We start from the raw sequence: 25460 nt of genomic DNA on the forward strand, positions 1-25460 counted from the left end.
GAACCTGTTGATAATTTTATCAGATGCTTTCAAGTAAAAAGCATCTTTAGTTCCTCTATGCGAGCCGTTCGAACTTCTTGGTCCGTCAAGGCTCCGGAAATCAGTCGCTGTTTACGTGCTTGCACTGCTTCCATTCGTTCCTCAACCGTTCCCTGCCATCCAATAACATCCGAGAATTACTAGACCAATCGGGGGGGAAAACTGTTACATTCATTGGTGATGATGCCTTTGGAAGACACTCATTAGTCTCCAGTACAAAATAACAAGAGTACCTTCATGATAAACCGCTTGATCATCACCCTCTTTGTTTGTCCAATGCGATGAATACGCATGACAGCTTGTTCCTCGACTGCTGGATTCCACCATGGATCCTGCAAACATGATTCGTGTGACTCAAAAAACCAACCAAATTTACCATAAACTTAAAGCTTTCTGCTATTATATATATAAAAAAAAAAAACGACACCGAATCACAATTTTATCTTAAAAATCTCAAATCTGTGCATACCAAGACAAAAGCATTTGATGCTGCTGTCAGATTTATTCCAACTCCTCCAGCCTTCAGTGACATTAGCAACACCTGATGCAACAACCAAGCTCCAATGGTTACACCTAAACTGTCAAGTAGAATGAAAAACCACATCCCTCGTTCAAAAACAGCACGAGATAGAATACGACGATGTGTCAGGAGTCACAACCTGGATGTCACTATCTTCTGAAAACTGTTTTAACACTTTCTCACGCTGCTGTTGATTCAGAGTCCCATCAAGGCGAAGAAATGGAATGTTACTCCTGGTCAAAAAATGGAAAAGAAATTAATCATAACTCTCGAGCAAAAAAGTACCAAGATACTATAACTCACAAACAGCAGGTGATCAAAAGAGTAGAGTTATGTTTCTTGCTTCATTACACCATAGGCACTTTCTTTAAATATTTTATTCATATGGTAATTTTTACCTAGAAAGAGGAACCTGCAAGAGGTCCAGAAAAGCCGTCCACTGGCTGAAGACAATGCTTTTTGTGCCTGATGAGCGAAGAGATTCAAGTTCACGCAAAAGAATGACAACTTTGGATGATTCCACCCAGTTTTTCTCAACATCAACCTGAAACCGACTCTCAGTGGGTGCTGTAATAAGATCTTGCTTACTGATGGTCTTCCTGCAAAAAACAAACCGTTAAACCTTAAGAACATAATAGGAAAATTCACTACAAGAACTTCAAGAACAGAAATTGAACCTTTGCCCATAAACTAAATAAAAATAAAAATCCTATTTGAAACATAAAGCATTACTTAAATACCTACAAACAGGACAGAGACCAGAACTTGAGTTCCGCCAACTTGCCAAGAGACATTCACGGCATAAGCGGTGAGCACAAGGTGTTAACACTGCATCTTCAAAGGCTTCAAGACATATTGGACACTCTCCCTGTTCCCCCTTACGTATTTCTTCTACAACTTCTTGAACATAAGCACGTGAAGGCAGATCTTTGGCTTCCCCTTCCACAGAATTCTGTTTTCCTTTAAGGAAACGTCTAGCTAGCTTATCCAGATCAGAAAAGTCTTGTGTATCACCTCGGCTGAACAAATCAAACAAACTTAAAGCTAAGTTGTAAAAACTTAAAGAGACATTTTCCAGTATACATTTTTATAAATTTAAAATATTATCTAGCAAGTCCAGAAGGAAAAACAATTATAAAGGCACAGAAAGAATGATTGCCTATTCAAAGCACAAGTCATCATATATGCATCATAAAGCTCCTAAGGCTACATCTGGAGAAAAGAGGGGTTAAAAACACACACCTCATCACAAGAAATGGATGATCACAACACTGGCGAAGGCGTAAAAGCAACTCCAATATGGATGCATAATTATGAAGAACCCGTCCTTGCTCAACAAATTGATCAAACTTCACCTGAAAATAAAGAAAGAATTATTAATTATAGTGCACCAAAGATACAACAAACCAATGCAATACACAAAATGCAATCAGGTAAATCAGAATATATACCTTTGATCTTTTAAAGAGGGCCTCGTAGAAGTCTTTTTCAGCTTCTGTGAGTTCACAGTAAATCACCTGAATATCAGCTGGAGGAAGAACTAAAATTGGCCTGGAACAAACAGTAAACCTTAAGAGCCAAAATAGAAAGGAAAAGAAAAAAACTGAAAAGAATGATGCGTCCTGAGCTAGTAACTCACCTGCCTTCACGGTCTGTGCTAAACTTTGTTCTCCTTAACATGATTGGCTTTAAGATAGACTGAACCAACTTTAATCCTCTCTCATCACCCTCCTCAAAAGGTTTTTGTATGAGTTTATTCCACCTGAATTAAAAAAGAGAGTAAACTCAGAAACATATTACTGTGAAAGGTGAAAAAAAAGACCGGACAAGACCGTAAAGTAGAACATACCATGCCCAGTTTCCCCAAGGTTCTACCCTCAAAAACCGGAGAAGACTGTAAACATCCTCCAGGTTGTTCTATGGGGAAAAAAAATGTCAGGATATATAACACAAAATTAACCTCTTAAAATTAATAAATTCTCCAAATCTTATAAGAATAAAACATTCATCCCAATACAGATAAAATGGATTCAAGGATCAGGGTTTTACAAGTCTATCAAGGAACTAAATGACCTCCAAACAAGAATATTGAGAATGTTTGGAGAGATTCTCCCTTTGCTTAAAGTTAGAAACATAAAATATTTATGGCCTCCTCTTTAAACAAATTTCTGCAAAAGTACTTTACCTGTATGGGTGTGCCAGTAAGACACCATCGCCGACCAGCAACTAAAGCAGCAGCAGCAATGGAAATTTGGCTTTTTGAGGATTTTATGGTATGCGCCTCATCAAGAACCACTCTAAACCAACTAACCGAGTAAAGTCCCCCATTTTCCTTTGGATTCTAGATGGAAGGAGAAAGTGGGGTAAAGTTAAAAAGAAAAGAAAAGATGCAGAAATTCATTTTCTGTTGAGATGTGCGATACTCAAAAATCTGCATGATATACAGGTAGGAGTTGTTTGGATACCTCAGCAGAATATTCAGAGGCTAACACTCCATATGTAGTGATTACGACATCACTTTGAACTAAAAATTTTGCATCCTTTGGTCTACTTTGTCCATAATGAACATATACCGATAGAGACCCAGGTTTAGCATGAGTTTCGATCTCTGCCTGACAATACAGACAAATATTTAGATAACTCTTGAATATAGAAGATTTATCACTGTGCACTGGTATTCGTGCAAGTAAGTAGAACTACAAAAATGTTCTTCAAAATGACAATATCTACCTTCCACTGGCCTAGAAGAGTCATAGGACATATAATCAAACAACCACCATCCTCAACCGTGTTTTTTTGCTTCAACAACTTATCAAATCCTGAAAATTTTGGGACCTTCTTTGGTAGGTCTGATGAGTGGTCTGCAATGTCAGGGACTTCAATATCTTCACTGGAAGACTGGCTTGTAGGGTGACTAACTGATAATCCATGTCCTGAATGAGTAAGAAGGAGCGATATCGTCATAATGGTCTTCCCCAAGCCCATAGCATCAGCCAGAATCTTCAAATGGTAAGGGCAACACAATCAACAAACTTGATAATAATGTTTGAAAAAAATGTAAATAATCAAGAGTGGAGCCAACTTAAGACTTACTCCTCCTCTGGCCATTTGAAGTGCGCTTGGAAATTCTGATGTTGCATCACCAGAAAATGCATTCAAATAGATAACACGGTCCCTCCTATATGCAAAGGGTCCTATGAATATCAAATCATAAAGTAGGATAATACAAGATTAACAAACCAGCGTACTTGTCTGCAAGACGATATGCCTCCCAACAAGGGTGAAGAGTCATTGCTCCCTCATCCATGCAGTGTCCCTTTTCCAGTTGGATCATCCAATGAAGAGCCTGCTTTTGGTACGGCCGAAGTTCACACTGAAGTGTACCTGGGGGATCCATTTCCTGAAATAAAATACTTCCTTGGTGAATTTTCAGGTACATGCAGGAGCAAGCTCCATATATGTACAAGATCAGCGTCTAATACCTCTAGCTCAGAGCTGTCACCAATACCAACAATGTTTTCAAGATCAGCATCTGAAATAGACTCCTCATTTTCAACTTCATCTCCATTTTGACCAGGGATTTTAGGCTTATTGGCACGTAATACTGGGGCACAAAGTCCAAAGCTATCCTGTTCAGGCAAAAATTACCCACTGAAATCCCGAGAAAGTAATTGGAGGAAAAAGCATTACCATTTCAATACCTTTGGGTCCAAAGGGCGCTTTCTCGTGTACAAGTCACTCGGAGTAAATTCTGCCTATTAAAAACAAATAAAGGAACAACAACATCACCACCTCTGAACCAAAAGAAACAAGTTGAAAGCAAGGCCAAATACTTTACTTAACTTCCATAAAAAAGTGTCCATATGTCATTTACAAAAATTGATCACCTTCTTGAAAGGAGTCAGTCCTAGCAACCGGAACAATGTTGGAAGAGGGTGAACCACTGTTTCGTCAGTGGAATTATTGGCTGCCTTAAGTGAGGTCTTGTTTTGCTTAAGGAACATTGAACTATTGATATACACACTGAACCGCCCCATTAAAAAACAAAAAACAAGAACCAAGAAACAAATTTATCAACCATATGCATTACTTAATCAATACAAAATCATGCAAACTATACTTCAGAACTGTCATTAACAAATTATCGAAAGTATTCCCGAAGAGTATACCTTATTGACAAAAGAATGGTGTCCATAATGCTCAACACATCAGGAGCAGATTTGCAATGCCCCTCAATTCTAACCTTCTTATCCCTCACAAGTGGCAATAAACACCGAGCCCATTCCTTCGGAATTCTACCAATCTACCAAAAAAAACCATTGATCCAAACACAATAATTCAAAATCCAAATAACCAACCAATTAAACCACATTTCTAATTCTCAAAAAGGAATACCTCTCCTGAATCTTTCGTTGAAAACCTCACAATCTCCGAACAAGCAGCTGCCTGCCGTCCCCTCCCAAAAACCTTGCCGGGTGATGGAGATGTTGAACTGCTCTTTGTTGGAAAAGTAAATTCCACTTCGTCTCCAGGGCTAAGCCTCCTACCTTTACACGTTGATAACCCCGAAACTTCACTGCTGCCCACAAACCACCACTCGCTCCCAGCCGAGCTCTCGCTCCGTGCAACCGCGACTTCTTCAACCACGTCGTCCCCTGAATTACTGGGGCAACTACTCCCATTTCCTTCGGTACCCAAAGTGCAATTACTTTTCTGACCCCCATTTTGCTTCAAATTTACGACCTCGGAGCTCAAAATTTGGGGATTCTTCCGAGAAGCCGGTGGTGTTTCCTTCACTTTGAAACTGGGCGTGTCAAAGATTATGTTGATTGCGGCGGTGACGTCGTTGTTGGCCATGTGGAGGGCTCTGATAATGTCCATGTCGGAGTATCCCGAGTCGACGATTGATCGGACGGTGGACAGCAGTTCGTCCGTAACCTTGTTTTTCCCCATCGCGGAGAATTTCGAAAAAAATTCAAAAACCCTAACCCTAATTCCACGCGTGCAAAATTGGAAGTTCAACGGAGAGTGACGACCCCAGGCGGCGCTGGTGGCGAAATTAGAGGCGGAGATAGGTCGGAATTCAGAGAAACGGCGGGGATAAGATGCGCGGCCCCGGCGAAGGATAGCGGAGGTTTAGTTTGAGCAATTGTGTCTGAAAGAAAAAGGCGCGAGTGACAGTGTGGAGAAGAGTGGAGAAATGGCGGGGGCGGTAAACATATGAATTGTGGGACGGAGGCTTCTTTGATACGCATGTAACACGTCATTCCATCATTTCTTATATTTAACGTTTTTAATCATTTTAAAAATATCTTTAAACAAGCACTTAATCAGTCACCTGACACTTTCTTATGGTTCATGCCCTTTTTTGCCTCTAGAGTTCTTCATATGTAATTGGATAATTCGTATCATTGTTTTATCATATGATTAAAAATAATCATCGTCACTATGTTACAAAGTTTAAGTTATATCATTTTTTTTAATAAGAAGATTATTAATTTATGTGCTATAATATGCATGATCGATGTAACAAACGTTTTGAGAAACTGAAAAATAGTATTCTTTGTAAGGAGATACAAAGGTACAATACAAATACTTCAAGGTCTCAAATTTTAATATCACTTATTCGATTTGTTTTATTTTTCATCACTAATAATCCTAATGTATTGAGTAACTCATCTGTTTCTTCTATCATAATCAGTGCTTAAAATATCTATATGTAAATTTATAAAAATAATAATAGATAAATTGATATCGGTTGCTTTCGATGAAAATTATGAAAGTTTGCAATTAGGTGGGTAGATTAACTCAGCTCATCCAAATGTGGTCAAAATTAGAGCAAAATTTATCAAAAGACGTTCAATTCAAAATATGCAATCAATAATGGGAAATTTCTATAGCAAAATCGATAAATATCGTTGATACTTATTGACTTTCTTATATCTTGCCGATATAAAGTAAAGTCTGCATTTCATTTCCTTTCTTATCGATCTTTATTTTTCAAATGTTAACAAAAATAACAATTTCTTGACTATTTTAAACATCCTCGCAATTTCTCATTTATATTTGCCTAAACATCCATGTGTTACTTACCGCCCCATAATTTATTAAGCCACAACGACAAAAATAGAAACACGCAGAGATAGGGATTTGGCTCCCATTCGGATCCAATTTGTGAGGATTATAGGGATTCTTACATCTTATTTGTTCATTGTGAATCATACGGTCATAACTTATTTTAAAAAAAAAATTATTTACAATTACACACAAACAATACCTAACAAAAAATTGCACGATATACGATGGATATGATCCTCATCTCTAAGATAGAAAGTGAGGTGACATGGAATGAAATAAAAATGGAAAACTAATGAAAATAACTTGAAAATTTTGAGTTTTAACGATAAGTACAAAATACAGAATAAAATGAATAATATCAGAATTAATTTTTTTAATGTAAAAATATAGTTTTTCATTAAAATAAATAGTAACGAAAATTTTTGTTAAAATTACTAAATAGAGAAAAAGAGAGAAGCAGAAGAAAGAAATCATTTTAAAACGAAACGCCACCAACCACCAACCTCCTCCTCGGTCACTTTCCACTTGCTATTCAACACCCACTTCTGACTCCCTCCTACTTCCCACACTCTCTCTCTCACTGCATCTCAAAATCTCAATTTCTGCGAATTCGATCCGCCTTTGCTCAATAAACAGGTTCGTAATCTCTTATTTTCTTACTTAATTTGCTGAATTTGTAAGCTCTTAAGTAAATTTGATCGCTTTCCGATAGCTCAGATCAATTTTTTTTCCCTTCAAATTTTTAATATTTTGTTTTTGATTTTTCAGCTTCATTTTCTAGCATTCTATTCGGTTCTTACAAGCTCGTTGTTTGAAATGTGAATTTTTAGATCTAGTTTTTTTAAATTAATGTTTTGGGGGCCGAAAAAATGGATAATTTTTCTTAATTAATTACAGTTAATCGCAGTTAGTGGAGATTAGTCGCTCCAGTGGAATGTGCTTAATATTCAAATGCTGTATTATTGCGAATATATGCGAATCTCGTTTTGATTCCGGAACAGTGATTTGCCTCATTGACTTATGCTTCAAGCTGCCATTGATCCAATCGAACTAAAAGATTTGAGCTTTTTATTTGTTTTTGAGAAATAGCTTTTGAGCTGCTTATACAGCTTGAGAAATGGCATCGGGATCATGGCACATGGAGAAAAGAGACAGCTTCCGAGTCGAACCCGTTAGAGACATTGATAATGTGCTTGAAAATGGGTCTCTCTCGATTATCGTGCTTGGCGCTTCTGGTGATCTTGCCAAGAAGAAGACTTTTCCGGCACTCTTCAACCTTTATGGGCAGGTATATATTACGTTTTTTGTAGTTGCATGCTTAAATATGATCGATCGTGAACTTATGTGAATCGCAACACTTCCAATACTCTCTCTGGTTACTGTATCCAAGTGTAATTGCACTTAAAATTTGATGGAAAAAAAGTCGGTAGAGTATGCTGTGGAACAATGCAATGCAAGTGTGACATAACTATTGGGTGTGTTGTTGTCTAGGGATTTCTGCTACCAGAAGAAGTTCACATTTTTGGATATGCAAGAACTAAGATTTCTGATGATGAGCTAAGAAACCGCATACGTGGGTGAGCTTTCTTTTCTCTGATCTCTTTCGCAATTCCATTTTCATTCGTACGAGTGGAAATGGTTAAGTTTCTACAACAGTTCATAACTGTACATTTCGTTTAGCTCACTTAAACTAATGCTAGGTTCAATTCTTTTCCTCATCTTTTCTGGACTGCTCTGCAGGTATCTTGTCAGTGACAAAGGAGCTTCGCCCAATGACGTGGAGGATGTAACCAATTTTTTGCAACTGGTCAGTGCCTTATGCAACATTTTTGTACAGCTCCATTCATATAATATCATTCTGTAAAGATATTGAATTGCATAATAATTTTCTTTTGTAGATCAAATACGTAAGTGGTTCTTACGATGGTGAGGAAGGATTTCGCCTGCTGGATAAGGAAATTTCAGATAATGAAATCTCAAAGAATAGTGCGGAAGGATCATCCCGCAGGCTCTTTTATCTTGCACTTCCTCCATCAGTATACCCCTCTGTCTGCAGGATGATCAGGCATTATTGCATGAATAGATGTAAGCTTTTACCAATTCTATTTAGTTTTTCACCAACGCTGTATCAACCCGGATAATTTCAATTAGCTATTCTTTCTAAGCAGTCATACATGTTGGCATTAAATGGTTCCAGAGTGAAGTTAAATGACAGGTCGATATTAATATTTACAATTGTCTGATTATGATCATATCAGCTGATCTTGGTGGATGGACTCGTATTGTTGTTGAGAAGCCTTTTGGCAAGGATTTGGACTCTGCAGAACAACTCAGTAACCAGATCGGGGAGTTGTTCGAGGAATCACAAATTTACCGTATCGATCACTATTTGGGGAAGGAGTTGGTGCAGAATCTGGTAATATTATAATGTCTGCATACACTTGCTTAGACGTTTCTGGTTATTAATATTAATGAAATATGCTTATATTTTTATTTGTATGTAAATTTGCAGTTAGTACTTCGTTTTGCAAATCGATTCTTTTTGCCCCTTTGGAACCGAGACAACATTGAGAATGTACAGGTGAGAATCCTTGCCTCAGTAGTCAGTACTGATGATTGAATGTCATTATGACATTGACAATATACAGTACACGTGGCACCCCAAGACGTTTAACATGCAGTAAATTTCATCCCCGTCTTTTCTCTTTTAATTATGTTTATTTGGCAGATTGTGTTTAGGGAGGATTTTGGAACTGAAGGTCGAGGTGGATACTTTGATGAATATGGGTATGCTTCCCCAGTTCTATTGCCCCAATTTGTTCTTTAACTAGTACTTTGTATTTTTTGTTAATAGGATCCATATTCACTGCTGTCTGTAGGGAATTATTTTATTAACCACATTGTTTTGAGATCATATGTTGCTATTTGTATCTGGAAATATAATTGGATGCGTTGATTAATCAATTTTCTTTTTTGGGCAGAATTATCCGCGATATTATTCAAAATCATCTCTTGCAGGTGAGACCTTTATGCATCAGAATTTTCTTCTTACCTTCCCTCCCGATGAACCTTCATACCGGGATAAAGGCATTAAAACTTTCACCTGATTTATTCAATCGCGTTATTTTGCAGGTTCTATGCTTGGTTGCCATGGAAAAACCTATTTCCCTAAAACCTGAGCACATACGGGACGAGAAAGTAAAGGTGTGTGCATCCCCGATTCATTATGATGATACACTCTCTATAGTTATCAGAAGTAAACAACCAATTTGAAACGTGTCCCCATAGGAGATATGAAATGTTCTTTCATTATATGTTCTCTTAGTTCCAGAATGCCTTTTTGTATCAGTTGATGATTAATGGATGTAAATTTAGGTTCTTCAATCAGTGATGCCAATTAAGGATGATGAAGTTGTTCTTGGACAATATGATGGCTACACAGACGATCCAACTGTTCCTGACCACTCAAACACTCCAACCTTTTCAACCGTGATTCTGCGAATCCACAACGAAAGATGGGAAGGTACGGTAACTTTCACAATTCATTTACATTTTATTTGAACTAATTTTTGAGCCTCGCATTTGGGAAGTACTATTGTCTTGGAGGTTCAACTAAAATATAATGGTTTGCTTTTTATATGAATTTATATTATGCACTGAACTTACCATCAATGTGATTTCCTTCAGGTGTTCCTTTTATACTAAAGGCCGGGAAAGCATTGAATTCTAGAAAGGCAGAAATAAGAGTTCAATTTAAGGATGTTCCTGGTGACATATTCAAATGTAAGGCACGGACCTTTATAATTCTGAAGGGCTTAATTTCAACATATTGCTCCGTTAATTGTATATCATTTTTTGCCAATTTGTTCTCCTTTACTTCAAATTCTAGCACCAAAAGGGAAATTCATGGTTTCCTGCTATGAATCATTTCCTGTAAAAGATAATGATAGTTGATAACCACGTTGGCTCATTGTCTCAATATGTTTTAATTCGCTATCTTCTTGTTGGTTGTTTTTATATTCCATATTTTGTTCACCGTTATCTCATTCTTTTGTAGGTAAGAAGCAAGGGAGGAATGAGTTTGTAATACGCTTGCAGCCTTCAGAAGCCATGTACATGAAACTTACGGTAATACGTTCACTGTCAAATCCAATGACAGTATGTTTGAGCTGATATCTTCAGATTTCATGTGCGTTATCATCGGGCAAAGCTTTCATATAGTGCTTTAGTTTCTTGTCAAATTACCAATTCACTTTAGCAAAAGGTTAGAATACTTCGTAAGGTCCTCAATCCAAGTAAATAGGAACCCACGCTTTATGTGTCACATTCATTACGCAGAGAAATGCTAGGAGAGTCCGTTGCCTTGAGCATGTTCACTTACCAGCTCAATGTCTGTTATGCAGGTGAAGCAGCCTGGACTTGAGATGTCAACTGTCCAAAGTGAATTAGACTTGTCATACGGGCAACGTTATCAAGGGGTAACTATCCCGGAGGCTTATGAACGTCTAATTCTTGACACGTAAGGCGCCCACCTTTCTATTTTCAGAATCTTTTATGCTTATGAACGTCAAATTCTTCCTCTCAACTTGAAGGACAACGCCATAAGATTAATCAATCATGACAATTGGTATTTGTTTCGACAGAATAAGAGGCGATCAACAACATTTTGTGCGAAGAGACGAGTTGAAGGTAATATCATACACTTTTTCTTTTCCGGTTACAACATCGTACACTTATTTTCTTGGCATGCTGCCATTTTCCCAATTGACTGATTCATTGTGTCAATAAATGATCAGGCGGCGTGGGAAATCTTCACCCCTCTTCTGCACAGGATTGACAATGGTGAGGTAAAGCCGCTTCCATACCAACCAGGCAGTCGGGGTCCTGCAGAAGCAGATGCACTGCTAGAAAAAGTTGGTTACGTGCAAACACATGGCTACATATGGATCCCTCCTACCTTGTAGAATGCTCGTCTTTCTAACCAGCTCAGGCGTGCCCTTCTGCAGTGTGCCGGAAAACTGTTGTTTTTACATTGTAAGCTTTTCTAAGCTATGCAACCAGAATAAGAGTGCAGTATGATATGTGTATTCAAAAGACCTAAACACCGGCGTTTTTACGAGGGTGTGTCGATAGGGGTCACACGAAATGGACTTGTTGAAGAGTGTTTTGTTCCTATTGAAACATGAACAAATGTTGGGAGGGGAGAAACTCTAAACCCGAATGCAGAATCTCGGATGCATAGATAAATAAAAGAGTTGATTGCTGGTCCAAATATTTTTCTTTGTTACGGTTTCCTTGATATAGAAGAAAAAAGAAGAGAAGATTCCTAGTCGAAGTAGTAGTGCCCTAATAACAGAAAGAAAATTTGAGCTCGTTTGAGAATGTTTCTTTAGAAATCACTTCTACTTAAAAATGCTTTTATTACAAGCACGTCGTGAAACATTTGAAAGTACATTTTTCAAAAACACTAGTAGAAAATGGAGGAGGATTCTCTCCCTTTCTAATCTATTTCTTTCCCTCATCTCATACTTGAACAGTCACGATTAAGTCACATCAACATCTTATATTGATTTTTTATAGAGATAATAAGATAAAAAGCAAAGTGTGAGAGGAGGAGAGGGAACGGGATAGGAATAAGATGAGAGAAAATTGTACTCTGTTGAAAACACTCATAGATGAGTAATGCTACGTTTACCATCTATTTGTACCATCTCCCTAATAGAAGTAGGGTCCGCCAACGCATGTGGGTCTCATCTCTATTAGTGACGTGGTACAAATGATAGTACAAATAGATAGTAAGAGTTGCATTTTGCTCATAGACCTCTCCATAAAGTCAAATTTTTTTTTTTGGTCAAAATGTCGTCATAAACACTTTGTATTTTATTATATTAAAATAATTTTAATCATTTTAAAGGTACGTTAAAGTATACCAACAAAAAAATTCATAGAATTTAATAAAACCCCTAAAAGTTTGTAACAAGGATTTTGAAACTCTCAATCCATGTTAAAAAGGGGCCAAAACGGATTTTGAGATTAATATAACTCCTTACTTTTTTTCTCATGAAATGATAGATTTGTTAAATTAGATGTTAGATTAGGGAGCCGACATGGTTCGAACCCCTGCCATAATGTAAGGGCAAACTCCTCTCCACCATTGTGGTAGAGGGCCCCTTGTTGGTATAACTCCGTACTTTGGTCATTCAAATTTTAAATCAATAGAAGTAGTCTCTGAATTTATGCACCATCCATCATTTTGGTCATGCTGGGAAAATTTTTTGTTGTTACTCTGAGTTAGAAAAATAGTATAAACTAATAGCAAGGCCATCAAAGAGATTTGTAGGTGTTGAAAAATCTTTGGGATGTCCTAAATTAATTTTATAAAACATGTGGTGCGTCTAAATGGACTCAAATTTTGGCTTATAATGAATCTTGTAAAAGTTATTAAAATCGATTGGAAAACATGGGTTATAACTCACAGTTTTTGGGAAAAATTGAAATTTTTAGTTTTAGGAAATATCTAGTGTGAGAATTAACGAAAATTTTGCAAGACCTTTGGATGTAATTTTTCCTTTATTAGGTCCCGAAGATATTTTTCATTAATTTTTAAAGTTGAAAATAGAAAAAAAATAATGAAAGCTAATAGTGGAGCCCCCAAAGAGATTTGTAGGTGTTCAAAATATTGGAAATTTCCTAAATTAATTTTAGAAAACATGTGGTGCGAGTAGAATGACTCCAACTTTAGCTTATTGTAAAAGTTTTGAAAATCGATTAGAAAATTGTGGGTAACTCACAGTTTTTGTGTTTTTTAGCTTTAGGAAATATTTTGCGTTGGAGTTAAGATCTTGCAAGCCCTTTGGACGTGATCCTACCATTTATTAGGTCTCAGAATCATTTTTATTGATTTTTAAACTTGAAAAATAAAATAATAGCTTTAAATTTAGATTTTAAATCGTTGATTTTCAAGTGTTTAAATATGAATTATAATAGATTTTCTACAGAAAAAACATGAATATGATAGTTTTTTGGTCAAATGATTATGATAGTTTGTTATTATGGTAAGAGAAATAAAAGAAAAATTAACAAATATAAAAATATAAAAAAAAAAACTGAAAAAGTAACATAAATACGAATTATAATAGTGTCGCTACAAAGGTAGCGACGTAGTGGGAAAGTAGTCGCTATATTAGTAGCGACTTATATGACAATTAGTCGCTATATTACTAGCGACTTTTATGAAAATTAGTCGCTATAAATCTAGCGACTTAGTGCTATATTTTTAGCGACTTATATGAGATTAAGTCGCTATAAATATAGCGATTTTTCTTAATATTAGTTGATACAAATATAGCGACTTGATTCCCAATTAGTCGCTAGCATTTTAGCAACTATACTTGAATAGAATCGCTATCAAAGTACCGATCGTAAATTTTTTTTGTTCTTTTCTACTTTTTTTTTTTCATTGATTTTTTTTTTCTCCCTATGTTACTTTATTTAAAAAGAAAACTAATGAAAAGAGTTTGAAAACTTTGAGTTTTAATAATTAAGGACAAAATAAAGGGTAAAGTGAATAGTACCATGATTGACTTTTTAGTGTAAAAATATGATTTTTCGTTAAAGTGAACAGTATCGTGTGCTTTTCGTTAAAACTCCCTTATTTAAATTTAAATACCTTTACATTTAAATTTAGATTTGTATCTTGCTTTCAAATTTTTTGATATGGATTATAAGAAGGGAGTTTTAACGAAATACTTCCGGTACTGTTCACTTTTAACGAAAAATCACATTTTTACCTTTTTTCTGGCACTGTTCACTAAACCTTTATTTGTCATTTTTCATTAAAACTAAAGTTTTTTTGAACTTTTTGTTAATTTTCCTTTATAAGATACCATTCTTCATTTCGGCATCTACAAATCTCTTTGGGGCCTCGCTATTGTTTATTAAATTGAGAATATTTTGTCATATTAGTTCTTATTTAAGTAAATTTTTGATGAAAATGATAGATGATGGACAAATTTAAAAAACATTTTTAACGATTTCGAATCTCAAAAATGAGAGTAAAATGTTATGTCAATTTTGACCATTTTTGGCTAAAAGAGAGGGAAGGTCGCTTGGCGAGAGATTTTTCAATATGATCGGAACACGAGATAATATATCATGTGTCAATATACAAATAATGTGATATGATGTGATATGTGGGAGGGGAGAAACTCTAAACCCGAATGCAGAATCTCGGATGCATAGATACATAAAAGAGTTGATTGCTGGTCCAAATATTTTTCTTTGTTATGGTTTCCTTGATATAGAAGAAAAAAGAAGAGAAGATTCCTAGTCGAAGTAGTAGTGCCCTAATAACAGAAAGAAAATTTGAGCTCGTTTGAGAATGTTTCTTTAGAAATCACTTCTACTTAAAAATGCTTTTATTACAAGCACATCGTGAAACATTTGAAAGTACATTTTTCAAAAACACTAGTAGAAAACGGAGGAGGATTCTCTCCCTTTCTAATCTATTTATTTCCCTCATCTCATACTTGAACGGTCATGATTAAGTCACATCAACATCTTATATTGATTTTTTATAGAGATAATAAGATAAAAAGCAAAGTGTGAGAGGAGGAGAGGGAACATGATAGGAATAAGATGAGAGAAAATTGTACTCCGTTGAAAACACTCATATTTGTACCATCTCCCTAATAGAAGTAGGGTCCGCCAACGCATGTGGGTCTCATCTCTATTAGTGACGTGGTACAAATGATAGTACAAATAGATAGTAAGAGTTGCATTTTGCTCATAGACCTCTCCATAAAGTCAAATTTTTTTTTTGGTCAAAATGTCGTCATAAACACTTTGTATTTTATTATATTAAAATAATTTTAATCATTTTAAAGGCACGTTCAAGTATACCAACAAAAAATTTCATAGAATTTAATAAAACCCCTAAAAGTTTGTAACAAGGAATTTGAAACCCTCAATCCATGTTAAAAAGGGGCCAAAACGGATTTTGAGATTAATATAACTCCTTACTTTTTTTCTCATGGGGTCAAAACGGATTTTGAGATTAATATAACTCCTTACTTTTTTTCTCATGAAACGATAGATTTGTTAAATTAGATGTTAGATTAGGGAGCCGACATGGTTCAAACCCCTGCCATAATGTAAGGGCAAACTCCTCTCCATCACTGTGGTAGAGGGCCCCTTGTTGGTATAACTCCTTACTTTGGTCATTCAAATTTTAAATCAATAGAAGTAGTCTCTGAATTTATGCACCATCAATCATTTTGGTCATGCTGGGAAAATTTTTCGTTGTTACTCTGAGTTAGAAATATAGTGTAAACTAATAGCAAGGCCATCAAAGAGATTTGTAGGTGTTGAAAAATCTTTGGGATGTCCTAAATTAATTTTATAAAACATGTGGTGCGTCTAAATGGACTCAAATTTTGGCTTATAATGAATCTTGTAAAAGTTATTAAAATCGATTGGAAAACATGGGTTATAACTCACAGTTTTTGGGAAAAATTGAAATTTTTAGTTTTAGGAAATATCTTGTGTGAGAATTAACGAAAATTTTGCAAGACCTTTGGATGTAATTTTTCCTTTGTTAGGTCCCGAAGATATTTTTCATTAATTTTTAAAGTTGAAAATAGAAAAAAATAATGAAAGCTAATAGTGGAGCCCCCAAAGGGATTTGTAGGTGTTCAAAATATTGGAAATTTCTTAAATTAATTTTAGAAAACATGTGGTGCGAGTAGAATGACTCCAACTTTAGCTTATTGTAAAAGTTTTGAAAATCGATTAGAAAATTGTGGGTAACTCACAGTTTTTGTGTTTTTTAGCTTTAGGAAATATTTTGCGTTGGAGTTAAGATCTTGCAAGCCCTTTGGACGTGATCCTACCATTTATTAGGTCTCAGAATCATTTTTATTGATTTTTAAACTTGAAAAATAAAAGAATAGCTTTAAATTTAGATTTTAAATCGTTGATTTCAAGTGTTTAAATATGAATTATAATAGATTTTCTACAGAAAAAACATATTTTGAAAAACATGAATATGATAGTTTTTTGGTCAAATGATTATGATAGTTTGTTATTATGGTAAGAGAAATAAAAGAAAAATTAACAAATATAAAAATATAAAAAAAAAAAACTGAAAAATTAACATAAATAAGAATTATAATAGTGTCGGTACAAATATAGCGACTGAATAGGAAATTAGTCGCTATAAAGGTAGCGACTTTGTGTGAAATTAGTCGCTATATTTCTAGCGACTTATATGAAATTAAATCGCTATAAATAAAGCGATGTTTCTTGAAATTAGTTGATACAAATATAGCGACTTGATTCCCAATTAGTCGCTAGAATTCTAGCAACTATACTTGAATAGAATCGCTATCAAAGTACCGATCGTAAATTTTTTTTATTCTTTTCTACTTTTTTTTTTCTTCCTATGTTACTTTATTTAAAAAGAAAACTAATGAAAAGGGTTTGAAAACTTTGAGTTTTAATAATTAAGGACAAAATAAAGGGTAAAATGAATAGTACCATGATTGATTTTTTAGTGTAAAAATGTGATTTTTCGTTAAAGTGAACAGTATCGTGTGCTTTTCGTTAAAACTCCCTTATTTAAATTTAAATACCTTTACATTTAAATTTAGATTTGTATCTTGTTTTCAAAATTTTTGATATGGATTATAAGAAGGGTGTTTTAACGAAATACTTCCGGTACTGTTCACTTGTAACGAAAAATCACATTTTTACCTTTTTTCTGGCACTGTTCACTAAACCTTTATTTGTCATTTTTCATTAAAACTAAAGTTTTTTTGAACTTTTTGTTAATTTTCCTTTATAAGATACCATTCTTCATTTCGGCATCTACAAATCTCTTTGGGGCCTCTCTATTGTTTATTAAATTGAGAATATTTTGTCATATTAGTTCTTATTTAAGTAAATTTTTGATGAAAATGATAGATGATGGACAAACTTAAAAAACATTTTTAACGATTTCAAATCTCAAAAATGAGAGTAAAATGTTATGTCAATTTTGACCATTTTTGGCTAAAAGAGAGAAAAGGTCGCTTGGCGAGAGATTTTTCAATATGATCGGAACACGAGATAATATATCATGTGTCATTATACAAATGATGTGATATGTGTGTTAAAAAGTTAATAACTTAAAAAATAAAATTTTCACTACTTATATAAAAACATGTGATATACCGTTCATATTCCGATCACAATGAAAATTTTATCGTTCTTGGCGTTGGTGAAGGTCGAAGGATTCCAGGTGGTAGTCTTGTCACCCGCCACTCTCTCTCTCCCTCCACGCGTCTTTTTCCCAACCTTCCCCGCTCCCCTAATTTTGGCACGCACGCTCTGTTGTTATCTCCCTCTCTGACCCTCACCTTCCAAATTCTGTTACCTCTCTCCCTCTCCTTCTCCTCCTCCTCTTTGGTTTTCCTTCTCTCTCTCTCTCTCTCTCTCTCTAACTTTTTCTCTCTACCTCTTTCCTCATTGAGTTGGGTGATTGGTGGGTCGGTTGCTTGCGTCGCTGGGTCAGACTGTTTTTCCTCTTCCGCATCAGATTCGGTAAATTTCAATCTTTCTCCTAGTCTCCGTATCCGTTTCAATCTTTTCTTTTATCTACTACCCACATTAGGATTTTGCTTCTCTGAATTCCTAATTCCCAATTTTCACTAGGGTTTCTCTGAATTCAGCTTGATTGGTGCTCCTAAGTCGTATAAAATTTGTGAACTTTTTGCTTTTTGTTTGAGAATCGGCCTATTAGGAAGTTGGGTTTTTCACATAATCCAGAAATTCAGGTGCTTTTTGCTTCCTTTCTGTTTTTTTTTTTTTTGGCCTCCTATCTATGAAATTTTTGCCTCGTGTTAAAGAAGAACCAGGTTTCTTGGTATAAATTTCTGTATATATTCTATCTCTTAGCTGCAAAGGATGGTTTTGAATCTCTCTCGTGGCTCAATCTTGCCGGCGTATCCGTCCTCGGAGCCTAGTTTGTGTTCTTCTGTTAAGTACCCTGATGGGTATGTGATGGATCAATTCAAGGAAAAGGATTTGGATGGTATTTGTGATGATCCGTCAAGTTCTTGGAGTTCCAATTTGGATTTGAAGAATACCCATTGTAAGAGTGAATTGGGTGGCTTTTGTGACCGTTCTGCTGATGATATTGTGGATCAATTGCCTGTCGATCCCTTTGGAATGGAGATTAGGTCTACGTTTACGGCGATCGCTGGTTGGTTTCAAGGTTTTGAACCGGATGATGAATCTTGTAGTTCTGGGTGGGATGAAGGAAAGGCAAAGGTGGTTGATGGCGGATTGTTTACCGGTCTGAATTGGGTTTGGAATAGCGCTGTGTGGTATCAGCCGGAAGTTTGTGACCTGAAATTTGATGGAGTATCAATCCCATATGATAGCTTTGATGGGTTCGGGATCAGTGATGGAGGTTTTGTATTGGATGACAATGTGGAGGAGTTTCTGAGTTTTAGCTATATGGGGGACTTAGATGTTTTTGATGGAGCTAAGCAACTGCAGGTTGGAACTAAGGAAATACAGGGTTGTAGCATCATGTGTCCTGATAGTGAGGCGAGTGCTCCGCATGATGCTATGTTTTATGCACTGCGTTTTCTTGGTGTTAAGGACCTTCTTTCGGTTGAAAGGGTTTGCAAGTCTTTTCGTAATGCAGTTAGAAGTGACCCTCTTCTATGGAGGAGTATTATCATCGATTGGCCGTTGAATGAGCGCATCACCGATGATGTTCTAGTAAAATTAACTACCAGGGCTCAAGGCACACTTCAAACCTTGGGTCTAGTGCATTGCGTAAGGATCACTGACAGTGGGCTGCAGGGTGTGTTTGACAGCAACCCGAGGTTGACAAAGGTGAGTATTTGAACTTTTGTATTTTCGACATTCCTGCTTGTGTTTCTGATTATGATATTGTATAACAGGATACCTCTCTATTGTTCTGTGACATTTTAAAAAAATGCTTTTATGTTGCTTTCCCTTAGATTCTGAAGTTACATTCCCTATTTGATTTCTGTGAAAACATTTCTTGTGTGTCTCTTACTATAACTTCTCGTTCGCTGTAAGTTATTGAACATAAGGGCTATATAACTTTATGAAGTGATTGTAGCTTACAACCCTGTTGAAATTGAACTCTTATTCGTTTATAGCAAGTAGGTTGAAGACTATATCATCCCTGTAATGGTTTTTTAGGGTCTTAATAGTTGGATGTTATACGAATATCAATAGATTTGACAATTTACGCAGCTCTTGATGCTGAACATGATTAGTGTTTTGTTGTAGTTTTTGTTTTTTGATCATTTAGCTGAAATTCCGGCTAATTTTTATTTTGTGAACCTGGTACTGCTGTTTACCGATATTTTGCATCTTGTATTTATCATTTTAAATGTGTGAAATTTACAGGAGTGTGTTATGCCTATTTTTATGTAGTTTATGTTCTTTCAAATGCATTAAACTTATATACATACACTTTTTTGCCTGTGCAGTTAAGTGTTCCTGGATGTCTTAAAATCAGTGTTGAGTGCATCTTGTTAAACATAAGGACCTTGAAGTCTGCAGGCAACCCTGGAATAAAGCAGTTAAGAATTGCTGGTCTCTCTGGTATAACTGAGAAGCAGTTCGAAGAGTTGAAATTTTTGCTTGGTGCAGATAACCACATTCAACTTAGAGCCCCGAAACCTCGGTTTTTTAAAGGTGGGTTGTTGTATGGCTCTTGTGATGATGATTGTCCCATCGACATCGAAGCATGCCCCAGGTGCCAGAGACTTAGTTTAGTTTATGATTGCCCGGCAAAGAGTTGCCAAGGGAAACAACCTGCTGATCAGACATGTAGGGCTTGCACGCTCTGCATAGCTCGCTGTATTAGTTGCGGGTGCTGCCTTAAGGACTGCGATTATGAGGAGACATTTTGTCTAGACTTGCTTTGCTTGCATTGTTTGGAGAGTCTACTTAACTGTCAAGAGAAGCATGGAGAAAAGGGCGCTGCCAAGTGCGCCATATTCTGTCAGGAGAACAGGTATCAATTTTGCCTTTTTGGCTAAGAGAAAGACATCAGGTATTCATTTGCTGTTGGTTGTGGATCCGAATCTACGAGGTTCGGGTGTTCAAAAGTGGGCAGAAGCTGTTTAGTGCATGCTTTGTTGGGGCAGTAAGGATTTGTATTACCATGAGGAAGCTGCAGCTTGTGAAGCTAGAGATAATCTCCTGGGAAACGAAATTGAAATTAAAAAAAAAAAAAAAAAAAAAAAAGAGAAAGAAAAGGGAAAAAAAAGAAGAGAGTGAAGATTAAACTGTGAGGAGGAGAGGAGGTTACACAAGAAAGGTTGATTGATAAAGAAACAGGAGAGAACATATAAGAGATCCAGAAGTTTATTTTGAACGTGTTTTAGCTCGTTCTGTGTTTGGTTCCTGTCCTGGAGACTTACCGAAGGGCGATGAAGAAAAGATGTCGGAAAGTTGAAGCAGTGGGTGTTAGTAGCTGTCGATTGTTAGTCGAAGTAGATACCATAGTCAAAGTTGAGAAGTTTTATGGGTGCAGATGAAGAGCAGCAGCCGTACATGGAGAAGCAGAAAGTCACGGCAGAGATGGACGGAGTTATGAAATGATACTACCCGTGCCACCACCGCTGCCGGTAGGATGCTACGGTTGGATGATTGCGAATTGCTACAGTTAGATGATTGCGAAGGATGTTTGTGCCACGGTTGGTGGAATGCGTAGTACTAATTCAGTTGAAAGCTACAGAAGTACGGTTTTTCGCTTCCTCTTTGGGAAGATAATACAGATGCAGTGTTGATCGTATTTCTATGTTGCTAATGTGATTTCTTCTCATTTCATCCTTTTGAGAATTGCTGCTATGCACATTTTCAAGTGCTTGATTTCTGTTACTAAATTTCCATTACTAGATCTGTTACTGCATACTTCTGTATTTCACACGATACGTTTTGGGTTCAACTCTTAGCGCTAATAAATTACACGATAGTGGACAAGGAAGGTTCAAACACTTTTGTGAATCTTTCTGACATTTGGAAGGATGGATTGTCATGGCAAAGTCTCTAGTTGATTATTATTATTGTTTTTAAAACTAGGACCTGTAATTTTGGCATGTGACATTACGATCAATACTTAAGGTTATGTGTTTTAACTTTTTTTTTTTTTTTTTTGGGAAAATATGTGTTTTAACATTTCACTTGACATTGTGTTTTTAGTTCGAATGTCACTATGGGGTCGGTGTTTGACATGAATTTCTACAATTCGGGAACAAAAATGGAGAAATTTTTGCACTTTCTGCTTGATGTAAACTTTTGCATGGAACAGGTTGATGTGTCTCACTTCTCCGAATTATTAATAAAAAATAAATATATGTTATAATTTAAATGAACCTTTCATTAATTCTCCGGAGCTTTTCATTAATTTTTTGTTCGTCGTGATTCTTATGGTTTAATTTTTGTGGGATACTACTGGTTTTAGCTTGGTTGCTTCCCATCCTGGTGACGATGAGACGATTCGAGAGAAGGGAAATGAGGGGTGTAGGGTTTATGTGATTTTTGTCATAAAACCCTAACTACTTGGGCGAGAGGAAAACTACGAAACGGGCCTGGGCTTTTATCTGCTTAGCACTCCAAAATTCCCTGCACTTTTTGTATGGGAGTGCCGATAATAGCTGCCTATACACATGGAAAGGAAAAACCTAATTTAACCGAGTTCGATTTAAGAATATTGGATATATGCAAGGGCATTCGTTGTTGGTTCATAGTCTTCGCAAAGACGATAAATGATTTTCGCACACATCTTTTCTTCTTTTTTGCATTTTTTTAATTTGAAATTGAATAAATAAAAGGAAAATCACTTCTCAGAATGAAAAAAAAAAAGACTGACTTGTGGATGAGAGAAAGAAGTGAAACTCCTATCACAATGATTCGAAGGTAAGAGAATCTCAGTGTTCTATGGAAGTTGTTTGTCATCAATTAAAACCCTAATTAATTAAGTTGTTTTTCCTAATTTTTGCTGTTTGTGTAGATGCATGACCATGGCTTTTCTTAAGAAGAAGAAAAATTAAGATATTGTAATTCGGTTCCTTTCTGAATGGACGTGATATATGAAGGTAGCATGAAATGCTTATGTATTTGCAGAAGATATACACTTTAATACAAAGGATATTTGATTGAATCATTGCAGGGTCCACACTTTTTCTCTCTTCTTTTTGTTTATTTATGACATTTAAATTTAATAAATTAAAGAAAAATCAACATAAAAATAGCAGTGTTTTATTAATTAGAAAGCCTATGATATTGAAAGATTTTTTAGTGGGAACGGAGCACTGAGGCGGAATACCACGTGTCAATATTGTTGGAATACTTTAAAAAAAAAATTTCCTCCAATTGTATGATAATATGTGGTGCTCTGCCGTGTTCCAGGCACGTTAAAAAATCTCTCTATGATATCAGAGTGCATGCGAAATTACAAATGTGTTCATGCTTTTTCCTTTGTTCTTAGGTCAACTTGGAGGGACATTTGTTGTCGTGAAGGTATGTAAAGAAACGTCACACATTGGAAGTTTGCTCAATCTTGCAAGTCCTTATAAAAAGTTTGATTCTTTCCCATGTTGACAATTAATTTTATGATGAAACCTCAATTTTTTTATTTTTTCAAGTACTCTATAGAGTATAAATGTAGATTTCACTTGTCAAACTAAAAATAGGTGCGATCATAAGTAGAACTTGGATTGGTACTTGTCAAAGGAATTGGATCCTCTCATGAGCAGGAGATCATGATCCTCTTGACCCAATAACATGGGCCGTTGGATCTTGATCCAACGGCTACAATTATTGTAACTTTTAGATGGACCTCCTGTTTGTAGCCGTTGGATCAAAATCCAATGCCCGTGTTAGTGGGTCAGGAGGATCATGATCTCTTGCTCAGGAGAGGATCCAATTCCCTTGTCAAACTCAAAATAGGTGTGATTATTTGGTGGTCCCCTCTGAGTTTGTACGCTTTCTACTTAAACATTCTTATGTGGGTGTGGGATGTTATAATCACAAAAGTAATAGCCCAAGACATGATTAATGAGGTGATAGTGAGCACTGCGATAATTGGGCGAGCTGCTGCATGCAGCTCAACACACACACGCATTTAAAAAGATTTGTTGTTGTGTCAAAAGGGAAACCATCGAATTATCATATGCTTTAACCTTTGTGATTATAGCCCAAGACATGATTAATAAGGTGATAGTGAGCTCTGCAATAATTGGGCGAGCTGCTGCATGCAGCTCAACACACACGCGCATTTAAAAAGATTCGCTGTTGTGTCAAAATGGACGCATTTAAAAAGATTCGTTGTTGTGTCAAAATGGAGACCATCGAATTATCAACACACACACGCATTTAAAAAGATTTGTTGTTGTGTCAAAATGGAGACCATCGAATTATCATATGCTTTAACCTTTGTGATTATAGCCCCGGACATGATTAATAAGGTGATAGTGAGTGCTGCAATAATTGGGCGAGCTGCTACATGCAGCTCAACACACACATGCATTTAAAAAGATTCACTGTTGTGTCGAAATGGAGACCATCGAATTATCATATGCTTTAACCTTGCAACGGCACATAAGATTGTTTAGATTTCACCTGTCAAACTCAAAAAAGGTGCGTTCATAAGTAGAACTTGGACATCGCTGGTTTGATGGTCCTCACGAGTTTGCAACGCTTTCTAGACAGAGCACTGATTTTAATGAATCAATATTTTGAATCGATATTTTGGTGCTCCTCATGAGTTTGCAATGCTTTATTGATTTTTTGGTGGTCCTCATGAATCAATATTTTGAGTTTGTGATAGTGAAATCAATATTATTGGGGCGAGCTGCTGCATGCAGCTCAACACACACGCGTTTAAAAAGATTCGTTGTTGTGTTAAAATAGAGACCACCGAATTATCATATGTTTTAACCCAAGACATGATTAATAAGGTGATCAATCAACGAAATAATAAAGCACTTGTATCAAATTCTTGTCGTGCGGCACTATTAATCAAGCACTTTTTATCTACCTAAAGTTTGATTCCTATAATTCATACCGTGCAAATCTATGCACACTTTTGAATGAGAAGGAGGTTAAGGAATCCTTTTGCCACTCTCCCACTCCAGTCGTTGCCTTTTTAAATATTGTTTTTAAAAGAAGAATAATGCTGTTTCGAAGAAGTGGTCCTACTTTCTATATCCATATATATACAGAGCTCGTCTTTCAAAAAGAGAAAATAGAGCTCTTGCGTCTATGTGTGTGTGTCTATGAAGGTGTGACGTGTCTTTGATTTGAATTTTGTTTTTGTGTTCCTTAATTTGTACAGAAGTTCCATATATACGTACATGGATCGTGTCGTAGAGCTTCCTGTTAGCGTCCCTCCACATTCGGAACTGGAAGGGTAAGTGTATACTTCTTTTTATTTTTGGCCTTTTACGTGGGGAAAATGATGGGGAGACCAAAAAGAACTAATTAATTAGCAATTAATCTATACAACTCAGCTCTTGATAACTCTAGGCAATTTTTTGACAAATTAAGAGCGTCGAATGACTAGATATATTTGTTATTAACAAACATTGAAAAAAATAACAGCCTTCTAAGTACCCTGTTACAACTTACCTACTTAATCAGTTGATTTCAGATGATACATTGGCTTGATTAATTTATAATATATCATACGTTCTTAATTAGTTGATTTCAGATGATATAACTTGATTAATTTATGGATTTATCATACGTTCTCAATTAGTTGATTTCAGATCATATATTGACTTGATTA

General features: G+C 35.9%; 3 protein-coding genes across 5 annotated transcripts; 2 read left to right on the top strand and 1 right to left on the bottom strand.

Annotated features, from left to right (window-relative positions):
- Positions 1-13: 13 nt before the first annotated feature.
- LOC137749320 (DNA repair protein RAD5A) lies at positions 14-5758 on the bottom strand. Its single transcript, XM_068489412.1, has 20 exons — positions 4955-5758; positions 4729-4862; positions 4447-4582; positions 4261-4314; positions 4042-4188; positions 3808-3959; positions 3653-3737; positions 3290-3559; positions 3025-3171; positions 2745-2900; positions 2409-2476; positions 2199-2321; positions 2011-2110; positions 1802-1914; positions 1300-1578; positions 958-1158; positions 699-792; positions 509-580; positions 273-371; positions 14-152 (listed from the first exon to the last, which is right to left on the bottom strand). The coding sequence occupies exons 1-20, from the start codon at positions 5510-5512 to the stop codon at positions 30-32; spliced, it is 3111 nt and encodes a 1036-aa protein (XP_068345513.1). The 5' UTR covers positions 5513-5758; the 3' UTR covers positions 14-29.
- A 1377-nt stretch (positions 5759-7135) lies between these two features.
- Positions 7136-11733, top strand: LOC137749321 (glucose-6-phosphate 1-dehydrogenase 6, cytoplasmic). 3 transcript variants are annotated; one of them, XM_068489413.1, is made up of 16 exons: positions 7136-7273; positions 7727-7925; positions 8129-8214; positions 8378-8444; positions 8536-8722; positions 8896-9053; positions 9150-9218; positions 9366-9424; positions 9619-9655; positions 9770-9841; positions 10013-10160; positions 10325-10420; positions 10695-10765; positions 11041-11156; positions 11281-11326; positions 11434-11733. In XM_068489413.1, exons 2-16 carry the CDS (start codon positions 7755-7757, stop codon positions 11599-11601), a joined length of 1551 nt encoding a protein of 516 aa, XP_068345514.1. In that variant the 5' UTR covers positions 7136-7273; positions 7727-7754; the 3' UTR covers positions 11602-11733. The 3 variants fall into 3 exon arrangements, with proteins under 3 accessions (XP_068345514.1, XP_068345516.1, XP_068345517.1); XM_068489415.1 differs by having other exon boundaries at positions 7151-7273; positions 7747-7925; XM_068489416.1 differs by having other exon boundaries at positions 7159-7273; positions 7721-7925.
- A 6254-nt stretch (positions 11734-17987) lies between these two features.
- Positions 17988-21697, top strand: LOC137708096 (F-box protein SKIP14-like). Its single transcript, XM_068447087.1, has 2 exons — positions 17988-19522; positions 20152-21697. Exons 1-2 carry the CDS (start codon positions 18581-18583, stop codon positions 20704-20706), a joined length of 1497 nt encoding a protein of 498 aa, XP_068303188.1. The 5' UTR covers positions 17988-18580; the 3' UTR covers positions 20707-21697.
- Positions 21698-25460: the final 3763 nt, after the last annotated feature.

The sequence above is a fragment of the Pyrus communis genome, chromosome 11 (assembly GCF_963583255.1).
Source record: "Pyrus communis chromosome 11, drPyrComm1.1, whole genome shotgun sequence".
Lineage (NCBI taxonomy): Eukaryota > Viridiplantae > Streptophyta > Magnoliopsida > Rosales > Rosaceae > Pyrus > Pyrus communis.